This window comes from Peromyscus maniculatus, chromosome 1 (assembly GCF_049852395.1).
Source record: "Peromyscus maniculatus bairdii isolate BWxNUB_F1_BW_parent chromosome 1, HU_Pman_BW_mat_3.1, whole genome shotgun sequence".
Classification (NCBI taxonomy): domain Eukaryota; kingdom Metazoa; phylum Chordata; class Mammalia; order Rodentia; family Cricetidae; genus Peromyscus; species Peromyscus maniculatus.
This window is the reverse complement of record NC_134852.1, coordinates 81,678,893-81,693,268: the sequence shown is the minus strand read 5'-3', so window position 1 is coordinate 81,693,268 and position 14,376 is coordinate 81,678,893. Positions and strand designations below refer to the sequence as shown.

The following is a 14,376-nucleotide window of genomic DNA, read 5'->3' as shown; positions in this document are numbered from 1 at the left end:
TTAAAAGTGGAAAATGAGGATTCCAACTGATTCCTAGGGAAAAATGTTGGCCTCCTGTTTCAACTTCTATCTTTGATCCAGGGTGAGAGGACCCTGTCTGCCAGTCTACCAGGCTGCAGCTTCCCCCTCCTCTCCCACCTCTGTTTTTTTTCCCAACTTGCTTTAGGATTAGCCTCCGTCCCTCCCGACCCCAAACCGTGGAATTTGGCTGTGCCTCTGGTTGTCTAGCTTTGCAATATTGCCTATAGTTGTTTGCGGTTTTCTGCTCAGGCTGAGCCGTTTGCTCCAGCCTCCGACTAAACTCATTAAGTTGGGAGATTTTTTTTTTTTTTTTCAATTGGAAGGGTGTTTTTAAAGTCTCCTCTTTCCAGCCCCAAACAAGGTGTAACAACGCACTCTTCCTTCTAAGGCATCAGATGAGAGACAAGGATCACTCCAGACATCTCCTACCTACGGTTTGGGGTTTTTTTTCTTAAAGGCGAGGCTTGCATTCCTCAGCAGCTATGTACAAAGCTCCCTGAAGCCGCGTCTCTCTCTAAAGTTAGTGTGCAGGCTTTTCCAAAGGCTGAGAGCGCCTAGTACACAGGGAAGCACTTCCTTGAGGTGGAAGATCTCTCCCTTCACCTTTCCTCTTTTTCCCTGCAGACTAATGCCTACTTTTTTATCAGTTTGCACAATCGCTTAGATAAACACCGAGGAGGAGAGTCTCTTTAATTATCAAAGACACATCTTTTCAGGGGGCCAACAAAGCGTTTATTTCACCCGCCAAACTAAAGGAGAGTTATTCCAGTTTAGGAAGAAGATGCAAGCGGTTTGGGACCTTGAACAAGGCAAATATGGTTTTGGTATGTTTGCTTTCTGTATTTATTTTTCTCTTTCTCTTCTTTCTCACTTTTCTCCTTATGCTATGTGGGTTTGGGGATGACTTGGGGATTTTCAGAAAATCGGTTTGCTAACGTGTATGCATTGCCTTGGACTGTGGTTGAAGGGGTGGGGGGGCAGTCAATTCAGTGCGTTGCCATATTTTATTACATGTGTGTGGTAGCAGAGGTGGGAGAGGGGGTGGTAAATACAATTGCAAAGCTGCCAAAATATGATTAAACCGAAGCATAAAGACTGCGGTTGCCTCCCATCTCCTCATCCTGTCTTCTCAAACTCATTTCCTTCCATAGAACTGACCGAAAACCAGCCATAGAAGCCTGGCTGTCCGAGCAGTAAGATGACTGGGTTTGTTAGCAAAGGGGCTGCTATGCTGGCTTTAGGTATCAGAATTTCCTGTTCGATTTGCCTCTGCGCTTCATTTTGCAACCTTGTGCAGCTGACAGGCAGGCAGGCAGGCAGGCAGACGGGAGGGCGGGCGGGCGAGCAGGGACCAAAGCCCTTGCCCGGCGCCCTCGGCTGCGGTTCCTGAAGGCGAGCGCTCTGTTAAGCTAGGAGAATCGCAAGGAGAAGGGTACTCACCATCGGGCGGGGTGGTGGAGCTGGCGTGCGGATTTCAGGCAAACGGTTTACCTTTTTGCTGTCTATTGCAACCGCGCCGGGCTGACTTTAGAAGCAATTCTGTGCTGTGTGCAAAATGTTCATGGAACGGTTCCTCATTTTTAAAAAGCCAGTGAGAGAGACGACAGAGGCAGAAAGAAAAAGAGAGGAGGGGTGAGGGGGACGCACATAAACCCAGTTCAAAAAAAAAAAATCACCTCTTCACCAGTGACTCGAGAAACGTAGAGGCGGCGAGATTCCAGTGCAGTCCAACAAAGCCACAGCCAAATAATTTTAAATCCTGAAGAATTATTCAGATTAAAATGTACAGAAGTTTCATTCTCCTATGCCTACGTGAGCCCCAAGTCGTTTCCCTTTAAGGGCTCCTTTTCTTATAAAGTTGGATTTTAGGCAGCGAGGACTCTTACACTAGGGGGCAGACGGATACTGTACTTGCTCCAATCTTAAGCAATTTTTCCCCTCCCAGCATATGCTCTGATTTAGCACTGTAAATTTTTCAGAGGACCCAACTCTGACAGCCCCTGGTGATTTTCAAAGTACCACAAGCCAGTGGTTAAAAATTGCATTGACTTGGAAGTTCAGTGGGACACAATGGAAGCCCCTTCCCTATTCACGGAGCTCCAGTGTGGTGGAAGAGAAAAACACACACGACTAGATTGAGGGGAAGGAGAAATTCAATGGATCCTGGATTCTACTGAACTCAGAGTTAAATTCGGCATTGCTGGGGTCTGTATTCATATTGTGATTTAATCTGTAAAGAATTACAGACCAGCCAACCACTTTCTGCAAGGAAACCATATTCCTGGGAGTTGGGGACTTTTTTTTTTTTCTTCAGATTAAGACAAATGTTTTTTTTCCTAACTTTGACCAGTCAGATAAAGCTTGTCACAATTCTCATTAAAATAAATTTACATTTGTAGTAAAAGACTCAGTTGAGTTTTTTTAAAATAATAATATGCAGATATGTATCTTTTAGTCAGGACATTTAAATCTTAGAGTTAAGACATCCGAGCATCTTTGAAAAGGACATTTAAAAAATATTTTTGCTTTTTTTTTTTTTAACCCCTCAGTCTGGCTGTCCTGTCTCTTCGTCCACTCATTAAATTAACTACAATTCATATGGTGATTTTTCTCTTCTCCTTCTAAACAGCATTTCTTTAGCTAAATCAACCTTAAAATACAAAGTGAAGCGTCCCGGACTTGATAGAAGCTGTGTGGCCATGTGTCTAGCTGGCTGCAGTTTTGCAAGAGGGAAATCCTTCATTTAACTATCTAAAGAAATTACAGCCATCACCCATATATATGTGTGTGTGTGTATATATATATATAGGAAGTTTCTCCTCCTCAGACATCATCTTCGTGTGTGTGCAAAAAGTAAGCTTGCCATGAAAATGGCTGCACTGGAGAGGCAAGATTAACATTTCTCTATAATCAATTATGTTCATCTATTAAGTCGAGATGGGAATACCTATTAGATTTCCTGTGTCAACCTCAGTCTCACTATATGCTGAGCTTGCCTCTATAATCTGATATTTGCAGCATCAAATAATTCCCCAAATCAGAGAAATTAAAAGAAAAAAAAAACCAGACTTCTCTGAAATGATTTATTTTCCATCTTTCCTTCTTGTTCTCTGTAGGAGAAAGTTATGTGGTATCTCTAATCAGCCAGAAATGCTCAGCCTGGCTTTACTCTGTGGCCACCTTATTTAACACACCAGGTTTATGATAGTCAAGTACCTGCTCTACCTTCTTATTTCTTAAAACATTCAAATAATCACAATACCTGCCACTTTGGTGTAACGTGTGATTTCAGTACAGAAGGAGAAGGTTAAGGAGAACTTCTTAAAAATATACATATGATTTTTTTCCTTGCCGAAAAACCAGTTTCTGTCTCCCCCACATCTTCATACGCTCCTCACCTCACACTCTGCCTGTATGTGGCAAAGAAACTGCCCGAAAGTGCAGTCTACCCATGTCAATTACACGTCCAGTTTATTTTATTAAAGTCACTTTATATTGCCAAATTTTTGTGCTGTCAAGGATGCTTTTCAGAAGTTGTCAATTTACTCTTTGTCGTGTCCTCTTTTTTTCCCCCAGTAGCTCAGCATCTTTTGTGTAAAAAATAGTTTCATTGTTGGTAAACCTGTTTGACCTATGGATTTAGTTTTGGCTTGGTGCAAAGTATTCCCTATTAAGCACAAATTTCTCATACAAATGTGGAATCCTCACAATCAACTACCTGGTCCTAATCAAACCAGTGGAATATAATGTGTCCTGGTTCTATATATTTGACGTTTAAAACTCAGGCACACATTCAAAGACACAGCAATGTCCATGGTTTGAGCATCGTGAGCAGAATGTCATGGGCTGTGGGGTTGTTTTTTTCTGCAGCGACTCTTTGGAGGAAGACTATAGCTTGTTTGTGGTTCTTGTGAGTTGTGCTGGTATTATTGCCAATGTGAAGCAGGCTCTCTGGGTGTGTTTTAATGACTACATGGATGTTTAAAGAGAATTTGGACAATGAAGTCCGTATTCAACTGTTCTGTGACCTAGAAGCATCGTCTTGGACGTCTTTGTCTGTGTACATTGACAAATGTGCATCTGATACATGTGCGTTTACATGTGTGTACAGAGGGTGTGCACAGGCGAGGATGAGCGGCTGCCTACGCCTGTCCATCAGCAGACAGAAAGGTCTTTCTCCCTCTTTTCATGACCGGGTGTGTGACAGGTCACTGGCTGGCCAGTTAGCTAAAACCAATGAGAGAGGATAAAGTTGAGGGGAATTTATTTTAATTGCGTGATGACAATGAGGTGAAGTCTACTTGTGCTTCTCAGCATCCGAGATGCTTCATTTGAGCAATTAAAATGTCAGGCCACAAATCTATAAAATATTAACCCTCCAAAGAAAAAGGCAGATATTGAACGGCTTCTTTTCCTATAAAACAAACAAACAAAAAGGAGCTACCAAACGGAGCAAGTGATGAGAGTTCATTAAGCAAAGGATTTGCCACCACACGGATCTAGTCAAATCTTTCTTTTGCAAGCTCAGATCCCGGCACCTTGCCACCTCCGCTGCGTACCCCTCTACAAAGAAGAGGGAAGCGTTATCCATCTTTAGCATCCTGGGCTCTACATAATGCGCCGGGAGTCCCGGGTGGAGCGCGAGCCGCCGCGCATTTAGTGGCAAAGCCAAGTTGCGAGAAGACTTAAGTCTTCGGCTCCATCCTCAACCTCTAGCGGAGCCTTTAAGAGGCGTAGTGTGTGCGCAGCGCGCTCGCCTCGCCGCCGGGGCGGTAACCTCGGGTGCCGGGTGCGGGGCGAGCGGGGTCCGCGCTCCCGGACCCGCCTGGGCCCATCCCCCGCTCGGTGGCCTGGGCGGCGCGGCCACCCGTCCCCGCCCCCCTCCGTCCCCGCGCGCCCCGCGCGGCAGTCGCGAAGCCGCTCGCACTAGGACCGGGCTGCTCCCGCTGCCGCCATGGCGGGGCCGCCGCGCTCCGGCCAATGACGGCGAGGGGGCGGCGCGCGCGCGCCGGGCCAGGCCAACCCCGGCGGCTGCCTTATAAGGCGCGCCGTCGCCATGGTAACGTGCGCTAAGTTGCAGCAGTCGTGTCAAAGTTCACTATATAGAGAGCTCAGTGAGCTGATCGCGGAGAAGCCACTTCTGCCAGCCCCGGCGCCTATAAATCGCATTCCCTCCCGCGCCCCCCTTTTTAGCATATTTGATCACTTTGATTCTGCTCTTTTCTCTCCGCGGTGTGTGCGTGCGTGCGCGCGTGTGTGTTTTCTTCTCCTCCTCCTCTGCCGGAGTTGCCTCCTTTCTCCGGGTGCCGCGCTGCTCTTCCCTCTTTCATTCTTTCTCTCCGTTTCTCCCCCCTCTGCGCACGAAGGATGCGCTTCTAGGTGCTGATCTGCCCTCCTTTCTCTCTTATCATCTCTCCCCCGCCGCTGGCGAGTTGACTCTTTCCCTATGTGTGTGAGGCGGCGGCGGCAGCAGCAGCAGCAGCAGCTCCGGCGGCGGCAGCAGCAGCGGCAGCAGCGACTCCACCGGCGGCGGCGGCGCTAGACGCGGCGGCTCCGGGCCCGACCCGGAGGCTTCGGCGGCAGCGGCGGCGGCGGCGGCCCGGGCGGCCCACGGGGAGCAGCGAGCGGCCTCCAAGAGCGGCGGCGGCGGCGGCGTCCGGAGCGAGCGCGGCGCGCGCCAGGCGCCCGGGGCAGGAGGCGGCGGCGGCCCAGCGCCAGGACGACGCCGCACAGCGCCGGACGCGGACCACTTTCATGCTGATTCCCCCGGACCCGGGCAGAGCTCCGGCCACTCCGCGGGCCGCCGGCCTCCGCCCCGGCCTGCCTGGCTCCCAGGGCGCGCCCGCGCCCGGCGCCTCCGCTCTCCCAGTCCTCCTGATTTCGATGGCTTTCCTGAATGGCTGACTGTGGGCTGCCCTGGACTTGGCCCCCGGACAGTCGCCTTTCCTTCTCCTCTTCCTCCTCCTCCTCCTCTTCCTCCTCCTCCTTCTCCTCCAACTCCTCCGCTGCACACTAGATCTGAGAGCGAGAGAGTGAACGAGAGAGGGAGAGAGGGAGGGAGAGTGAGAGCGAGCGAGATCTTTGGAGAGATTTTTTTTTTTTTGCCTCCTACTTCTGTCTTGAAGCCAGACAATCGACTTGCAGCTCTCTCTCTCCCCTCCCTCTCTCCACGTTCTGCTCCCACTCGCTCTCCCCTGTCCTCTTGCCCTCCCCTCTTGACGGAAAGCCCCCCGAAACCAACAAAGCTGAGCCGAGGGAAACAAACAAAACAAACACACCGGGCCAGACAAGCAATCGACAAAACTTTGCAAAAGCAAAAACAAAAAAGGAAAAACTAACCAACCTCAATCAACTAGCCCTGAGCCACCCGGGGCGCCCTCCCGCGCCCTCTCGCACCCTCGCACACACAAAAGGCGGCGCGCCGGAGCCCGAGACCCGGGAGCCGCCGCCACCCCGCCGCCGCCCGCAGCCAGGGGAGCAGAAGTCCGGACGCGGCCCCCATAGATATGGCAATGGTAGTCAGCACGTGGCGCGACCCCCAGGACGAGGTGCCCGGCTCTCAGGGCAGCCAGGCCTCGCAGGCGCCGCCCGTGCCGGGCCCGCCGCCTGGCGCCCCGCACACGCCACAGACGCCGGGCCAAGGGGGCCCGGCCAGCACGCCGGCCCAGACAGCGGCTGGCGGCCAGGGCGGCCCTGGCGGCCCCGGCAGCGACAAGCAGCAGCAGCAGCAGCACATCGAGTGTGTGGTGTGCGGGGACAAGTCGAGCGGCAAGCACTACGGCCAATTCACGTGCGAGGGCTGCAAGAGCTTCTTCAAGCGCAGCGTGCGGAGGAACCTGAGCTACACGTGCCGCGCCAACCGGAACTGTCCCATCGACCAGCACCACCGCAACCAGTGCCAGTACTGCCGCCTCAAAAAGTGCCTCAAAGTGGGCATGAGACGGGAAGGTATCGGCCTCTCATTTCTCCCCCCTTCGCCCGCGGTCCCGGGGCCCTGGGTGCGTTTGGCTAGCCTGCTCTGGGTAAGGACACAGCAGCCCCAAGCTCCCCGTGTTGCAGCCAAAGGGGGCTTGGTACTAGGAGCAGGGTCTGCAATGCAACCCAGACCACCCCCACCCCCACCCCCCAGTCCGCATGCTTTAGCAGACTTTCCTTCTCCAATCTTTCTTCAGGCTGCTTTTCCTTTCCTTTGCATTGATTGAGAGTTCATTCGAGTTCACCTTTCTGCAAGGGATGGATTGTTGTTTGTTGTTGTTTTAAAGTCCTCTCTTTCTCTCTCTCTCCCCTTGCTTTTCCTGCATGTTCAACATATGTCCCTCCTCCTTACCCCTCTCCCCAACCCCCACCTTCTCAAAAAAAACCCAACCTGAGATTGTACTTTTGTACAGAAGGTTCAAATTACAAATGGCAATTTTATGCACTTCGCCGTATTAACGCTGCCTCCTGGGCAGCGCTCATGTGACCTCTCCATGGATTAACATTCTGCTTTAAAAAAAATACCTCTTGTTTTTCTTTTTCTTTTTTCCTTTCACTTTTGAAACCAAGAGAGCTGTGTAGGGAGTAAGAAAGTGTGGACGAGGGGCCTTGGGCCGCTGCTTTCGCTCTGCACCAGTTGGGTCTTTGTGATATAAAATTCGCCCAGAGCTGGGAACAGTGCTCTACCAATGGCGCGCTCCGCGCCCGGCGCGGGCTCCGGGTTGGGGCGAGCCAAAGCCGGGGTTTCTTTGTGTTTCTGCGAGAGCGACTCTTTCGGTCCAGAGTCGGATAACAGCAGGAGCCTGAGCCTCGCTCGCTTTCCCTGGCCGTCACGGGCCTTAACCGGGGCTCCGCCAGCGCCCGCCGCCGGCTCCCTGCCTCTCTCCGGCTTCATCTCGTCTCTGCCGGCCTCTCTTTCTCTCTCCGCCCTCCTCTCCCTTGTCTCCCCTCCTCCGAGCTCACTGATCAGGCTGAGGCGCCGGACCTAGACTCTTGTCTCTCGCCGGGGTTTCCCTCTTGGGCTGGGGTTGAGGTTACATGGTTTGGGGACAGTCATTCGGGGGTGGCCATAGGCCATCTGGGGTAAACCTTGATGTCTTGTGCAAAAGCGTCTCACCCTCCCCCTACGCTCCGCTACCGTTCCTTCTCCAATCAATAAGAAATATCAGCTGTTTAGCAGAAAAAAAAAAAAAAGAAGAAAGGTGCCCCCAGAATGCTACATCCCTCTCACAGCTCGGGGGACCCCCCAGGCAAAGTGACCAATTCTGGGTTCTCGGCAGACCAGCCCCAGATGGGCCTCGCAGGCAAGTGTTGAGCTCGGGCGGTCAGAACCGGCCTGGGAGGTGATTTGTAAGGAGTGGTTGCCGGGAGCCCGGCTGCAGCAGGCCTGCCTGGTTCTTGGCGCTGTTCTGGGGCCTGGGACAGGTTGGGGTCATAGAGAAGCATGTGGGACCAAGGCTGATCATTAACCGTGGAGTGTCCCCTTTCCTCTCTGCAGCTGTACAGAGGGGCAGGATGCCGCCCACCCAGCCTACCCACGGGCAGTTCGCGCTGACCAACGGGGACCCCCTCAACTGCCACTCGTACCTGTCCGGATATATTTCCCTGCTGCTGCGCGCAGAGCCCTACCCCACGTCTCGCTTCGGCAGCCAGTGCATGCAGCCTAACAACATCATGGGCATCGAGAACATTTGCGAACTGGCCGCGCGGATGCTCTTCAGCGCCGTGGAGTGGGCCCGGAACATCCCCTTCTTCCCTGACCTGCAGATCACGGACCAGGTGGCCCTTCTTCGCCTCACCTGGAGCGAGCTGTTCGTGCTGAATGCAGCCCAGTGCTCCATGCCCCTCCACGTCGCCCCGCTCCTGGCCGCTGCTGGCCTGCACGCTTCACCCATGTCGGCCGACCGGGTGGTCGCCTTTATGGACCACATACGGATCTTCCAAGAGCAAGTGGAGAAGCTCAAGGCACTGCACGTCGATTCCGCCGAGTACAGCTGCCTCAAGGCCATAGTCCTGTTCACCTCAGGTAGGATGGAGACTTGTTCTCAGGTACCCAGGAGCTCCCAGGGCAGAGTGAGGGCCTGGAAAAGTGGCCAGCCCCATTTCCCCTTTTAAAAGGCCAAGCTGTAGAGTGTATTTTAAAGTGGGAACTTGATGTAACTCCTGGCTTGTCCTGCTGTGTGCAGAAGGATGCTCCACACACTGACTCCCAGAGAGGCCCTCTCAGCCCCCTTCCTCTCCTTCAGTATCCAACCTGGAAAATGCACTCTCCTGCTCCCTCACTAAGCCCAGGCCCTCTGGGCCTAGCTGGCCCCCAGGGAATCTCCTCAAGCTCTAGGCTTTTTTTTCTTTGCTTTGCTTTTCTTTTTGGCACCCTGTCTGAGACCTCAGGGAGGTGCCCCTGGACACATTGCAGCCCTGCGCATCACCTCTGTAAGGGAAAGTTTGTCCCTGCAGGGGGAAAGTTTGCATGTGAACTCAGTCGGAGTTGGGGCTCCAGGCAGCCCTAACCCGAGAGCAGCAGTTTTCAAAATCACGTCCTCAGGAAAATAATGCAGACTGCCAGGAGAAGGGGGACCCCTGTCAGAGAAGGGCAGGAAAGGGGCTGAAGGACGGCCATAATTCCAGAGTGTCTGCAGGGGGCTGAAGGCTGGCCTCTGGCTTCTCCTGTTCAGGCACACTTGAAGCAGTTTTCAAGCAACCCAAAGTGGGTGCCAACTTGGGCTGGATCTGAATGTTGCTGGAGATAGAAAACCATCATTGACTGCATTAGGAAATCTAATTAGTTTGCATGTAGTTTAACCTGTGTGAGTAATAGATCTGATATTCATTAACTCTTGAGGCCAAATGATTTTTTGAAAGTGTCTGGTTTTCCATTTGGGGCCACACCTGAGCCTTTTGGCTGCCTCCCGGCTGAGTTCAGGCACGGCCCAGGTGGGTGGAAATCACCCCCACCCTTCAACATTCTTGTACTAAGTTGTCAGCTGATTCCTTTGTCATGGCTGAGAAGGGAACAGGGTTCCTGACTAAGAATAACAAACATCTGGGCATTGGCAGGGCCTGGAACCTAGTCACCCACTCCAGATCTTTAAGCTTACAGTGAGAAAACTAGAAGAGATGTGTGAGTTTATGGGACACACAGACAGGAGTACCACGGGTTTCTTCTTTGTTGTTTAAAGAAGTCTGGGAACCAAGTCATTAGCTGAGTCCATTGCAGGCTCATTCTCAATCTGCTGTCTTGTATGAGTTACTGGTTTTCACATAGAACACCCCCCACCTACCCCAGTCACCCCAAACCCTGCCTTCCAAAGTCCTTAGATAATCAATCAGAGGTCAGCACTCTGGTCAGGCCAGAGCTGTAAAGAGAGGGTTGAATCTGGTTTATTCTTCTCATGAGCCCGTCATGTCTACAGTGTTTGCCTGACACAAATGTAGAGGCACACCAGTCCTGTCCTATAGCCACCTTCACCCTCTTCTCATACCCTGATACCCAGCCCATGTCCCCAGATGATGGGGATGGCTGTGAATTTCTTGATATCATTGTTAGTCCTTTGCCCTCACCCCTGGTCTTTCAAGGAAAGAAATGCCTGGTACTGTCGAAACAGTTTAATTTATTGCTGTTTGCAAGATGTGGAGGCCTGTATGGAGAATGCAGATGGCCTCACAAAGAGATAAAGGTTCCTGTTATCTGATTCAGAGGGAGACACACAGTACCAATAAGGAGGGAAGGAGTCCTAGACAAACAGATCTTTTCATTCCTGACCACAGACACCTAGGCATCTGTAGACACATGGAGTCCTGGACACAGTGGAGGAGGTTGCATGTGTGTTCTGCTGGTAGGGGTGGAGGCGGTGGTGACTGTTTTCGAATATCTGTTTTAATGATTCACAATATGCATGTGTTAACCCCAGTCTTGTCTGGGGAGCCCTGAAAGGTCAGGTCACAACCTGAACCGCCTTCACCGAGAAGCGTCTCATTTCAAAGGCACTTATTGTAATTTCACGTATCAGAAAAAAGAAAAGTGTTTTCCTGAAGATAACAGGGAGGGGGGGATGCTTCTTGGAGAGACCTGGGCTTAAAAAAAATATAATAAAGGGGGGTGGGAGAAAAGGGAGAGAGAAGAAAAGGAGGGGAAAGAAACAGCTCAAATGAACAGAGAGATCACAGTTTGCATGGCTGCCTTTCAATAGGGCTAAACTGACAAGATCAGTTTTAAAGGACCACTTAAATCAGTTTCAAAGACTGGAGAAAAATGAGTCGCTCTCTTTGGGGAGAATCTGAGGCTGGGTCTTGGACGCCATTACTGAAAGCTGGGCCAGGTTGTCACCCTCCTCCCTATACACACTATATAATCAGCCAAATTCAGAGGATGGGGGAAGAAGCCTTGGTGGTTTGGGTTTTGTCTGTCTGAGTACTAAATTGGGCCAGATACACCAATGCACTTTTTCTTGGGCCTCCCAGTGACCCAGGCTGAGGACTGGGGCAATGAAAGCTTGTAGCACCCAAGCGTGTTTTATTTTAAAGTAAACACTCCAGGACCATCTCAAGCTTTGCCGCCTCCTCCCTCCTCCCCCTTGAAGTTTTCAGTGTATAGGCATTTGCTCCAACTCTGGATGGGGCAGTTTGACATTGCAATGTGTGCACACCTCAGGTGACCCATTTCAAGCCTCTTAATCTGATGAATTCTCTCTCTCCCTCTCTCTGCACTTTTTTTTTTTTAAACTTTCTTCCAGATGCCTGTGGTCTGTCTGATGTAGCCCATGTGGAAAGCTTGCAGGAAAAGTCCCAGTGTGCTTTGGAAGAGTACGTTAGGAGCCAGTACCCCAACCAGCCAACGCGGTTCGGAAAGCTTTTGCTTCGCCTCCCTTCCCTCCGCACGGTCTCCTCCTCAGTCATAGAGCAATTGTTTTTCGTCCGTTTGGTAGGTAAAACCCCCATCGAAACCCTCATCCGGGATATGTTACTGTCCGGCAGCAGTTTTAACTGGCCGTATATGGCAATTCAATAAATAAATAAATCAAAATAAGAAGGGGGAGTGAAACAGAGAAAGAAAAGGCAAAAGACTGGTTTTGTTTGCTTAATTTCCTTCTGTTAAGAAAGGATGTTACAAGTTTGCTAAAAGAAGAGGGGGAAGAATTTAATGGACTGTGAATTTCAAAAAGAGAGAGAGAGAGACTGTCAAATGAACTTTTACAGAATGCATTAAAAAAAGAAAACAACTGTGTTGGGCAGAACAGCAACTTGCTACTTATCATTTTTGTATAAAAAGGAAATTAGTCTTTTTTTCTTTTTGGTAAATTTTTGAAAAATATTGCTAAAAGTGCATTTAAGGAGATTGGGAGAAAATTAGCAGAATGGACAAAGTAAGTCTTTTTTTTTTTCCAAATTATTAATTGTCCTGTGTCTATGTACCTCTAGCTGGTTTTTTTTTTTTTTTTTTTGTACTTTTCTGGTTCCAAACCAGTTTATTCTGTGGTTCTATAATAAGTTTTGATATAATCTTGGCTTCTTAAAAACTGTGTATCATTAAAATATATGTTCTGCAAGAATTAAAACTGAGTCCATGAAAATATCATAGGAAGACATAAAACTTTAAAAGGCAACTCAGATGGTGGAAATGCACTTAACCAGTGGTGGCCAAATGTTTTTAGGTGAAGTTGAGCACTCTGATTAGCAAGCTGGAGGGATCACATGCAACACAGCCTCCCTACCCCTCCCCATACCACGACAAACCTAGCTTTTTAAAAATATTTTAAGAAAGAGAAGGAACTGTGGAATTTATTGGCAGCCAAGGAATGTGTCCAAGACACAAGCTGAGGTTTTGAATAAAAAGTGAACTTTTGTAATTTGAATTGGGTCCCCCCCACACCCTTAGTTCTTGAATTGTTATGAATCCTATATCTGTTTGTATATTTGCAAGCCCTTTGTATTATAATTGTTGATATTTCCCCTTTTTAAAAAATACCATTGAAATCAGCATGACAAAATAACACTGTTGGCACTTATAGGTAACGTGATTGATTCAGTATCTTAGAGTTTACAGTTTGTGTTTTTAAAAAAACTGAAGGTTTCTTTTTTTTTTAAGTGCAACATTTCTGTATACTGTAAAAGTTATAATAACTGAACTGTTTGGTCGAGTCTTTGTGTGTTATATTCCAAGGAAAATTGAAAGTATTCAGAAATTAAAATATTATTTGATATCTGAAACCTGCTTGGCTGTCCCCACTCACTGTCTTTCCATCAAGTTGAGACCCTGTGGGCCCTCGCTCAGCCAGCGGGGGCCCCATTTGTTTACTCCCCTCAATCAGTTTGTTCAAAGGTAGACTAGTGTATTTGCCTGTTTAATTTGGGTGTGTGTGGGGGGAGCCGAAGTTAATGGTTTATCTATGGTTTAGGAAGTGCCACACTGATATAGTAAGCCACCCCCATTCACCTAATCCTCCTTTTAATTAAAAATGGATTTTCCAGGAGAAAAAAAAAAGAGGCCCTTATATTTGTCACACTTAAGTGCCTGCTTAGGGAAAGTATTGTGAAAAGTATTAGAAATCTTGAGATCAGTATCTATTTTATGATCAGGAAAAAATGCTCTTTTGTACATTTCTGACAGTTATGCAGAGGATTGTTCGAGCAAGCTAATCACAGCACTGTAAATAGAGGGCAGTTGTTGGCAATGAGTTTTTCCTTAAGTGTGATTTTTTAAAAAAAAGAAATTGTGGTTCTCATCTAGCGTGGCTGTTGAGAGGATTTTGAATACAGTGATGTAGCTGCTAGCGATGAAGGGTCTGGTTTTTCATGTATATATGATAACTTGCAGTTGGCCTGCCTTTCCCCTCCCCCTCCCTCTTCAGTCTGTGAGAGCATGACCACAGGTCAAGGGAAGCTTTTCCATTGGAGTTATGTACATAAAAACCCATGGACATTTGGACATTTCAGATTGTAATTTACAGTCTGCACTGCTCTTGGGATCCTTCATTCTTAGAAGCCAATTTTTAAAGGAGAGAGAGAGAGAGAGAGAGAGAGAGAGAGAGAGAGAGAGAGAGAGAGAGAGAGAGAGAGAGAATATTTAAAAAAAAAAAAAACTTTACAGGGTGTGCTGATCTGGGAAGCCTACTATTTGTTCCAGTCTCCTATTCTCTTTGCCTGGTTTGGAAAAAGCTCAGTGCTGGGAACTTACAATTCGTTCTTACTTAGATTTTCCAAGCTGCCCTCCCTGACAATACTTCTACCATGTTGTGGTTTTAATCTTAAAATGAGGGAGGGGCTGATGAAAGAAGTGAGAGAAAAGGGATCATTCTGCAAAGTGCATTAAACTTTGATGCTCAGTTCTGGTTCATCCATGCAGACCTGAAAACTCTGCCTGACTTAGGCAGAGTTCCCCTT

The 14,376-nt window shown here is 49.1% G+C and overlaps 2 protein-coding genes across 22 annotated transcripts in view; one reads left to right on the top strand and one right to left on the bottom strand.

The window, feature by feature from the left end:
• LOC143267368 (uncharacterized) overlaps positions 1-5,777 on the bottom strand; it is a 52,081-nt gene extending 46,304 nt beyond the window's left edge. For 3 of the 18 annotated variants that reach the window (XR_013042396.1, XR_013042397.1, XR_013042400.1), the window contains exon 1: positions 1,462-1,881. Coding sequence is in view for 1 of the 18 variants with exons in the window: in XM_076544984.1 (XP_076401099.1) it covers positions 5,466-5,777 (312 nt within the window). In the remaining 17 variants the exon portion in view is untranslated. Of the gene's footprint in view, positions 1-1,461 lie in introns of all 18 variants that reach the window. The other 15 variants (XR_013042399.1, XM_076544959.1, XM_076544976.1 and 12 more) reach the window with 12 other exon arrangements.
• On the top strand, positions 54-14,045 carry Nr2f2 (nuclear receptor subfamily 2 group F member 2). Of its 4 annotated transcripts, none has more exons than XM_076544941.1 (3): positions 54-845; positions 8,495-9,022; positions 11,730-14,045. In XM_076544941.1, the coding sequence occupies exons 1-3, from the start codon at positions 803-805 to the stop codon at positions 12,002-12,004; spliced, it is 846 nt and encodes a 281-aa protein (XP_076401056.1). In that variant the 5' UTR covers positions 54-802; the 3' UTR covers positions 12,005-14,045. The 4 variants fall into 4 exon arrangements, with proteins under 4 accessions (XP_076401056.1, XP_076401043.1, XP_076401063.1 ...); XM_076544928.1 differs by lacking the exon at positions 54-845 and adding an exon at positions 5,830-6,969; XM_076544948.1 differs by lacking the exon at positions 54-845 and adding an exon at positions 6,699-7,043.
• The last annotated feature ends 331 nt before the right edge of the window (positions 14,046-14,376 follow it).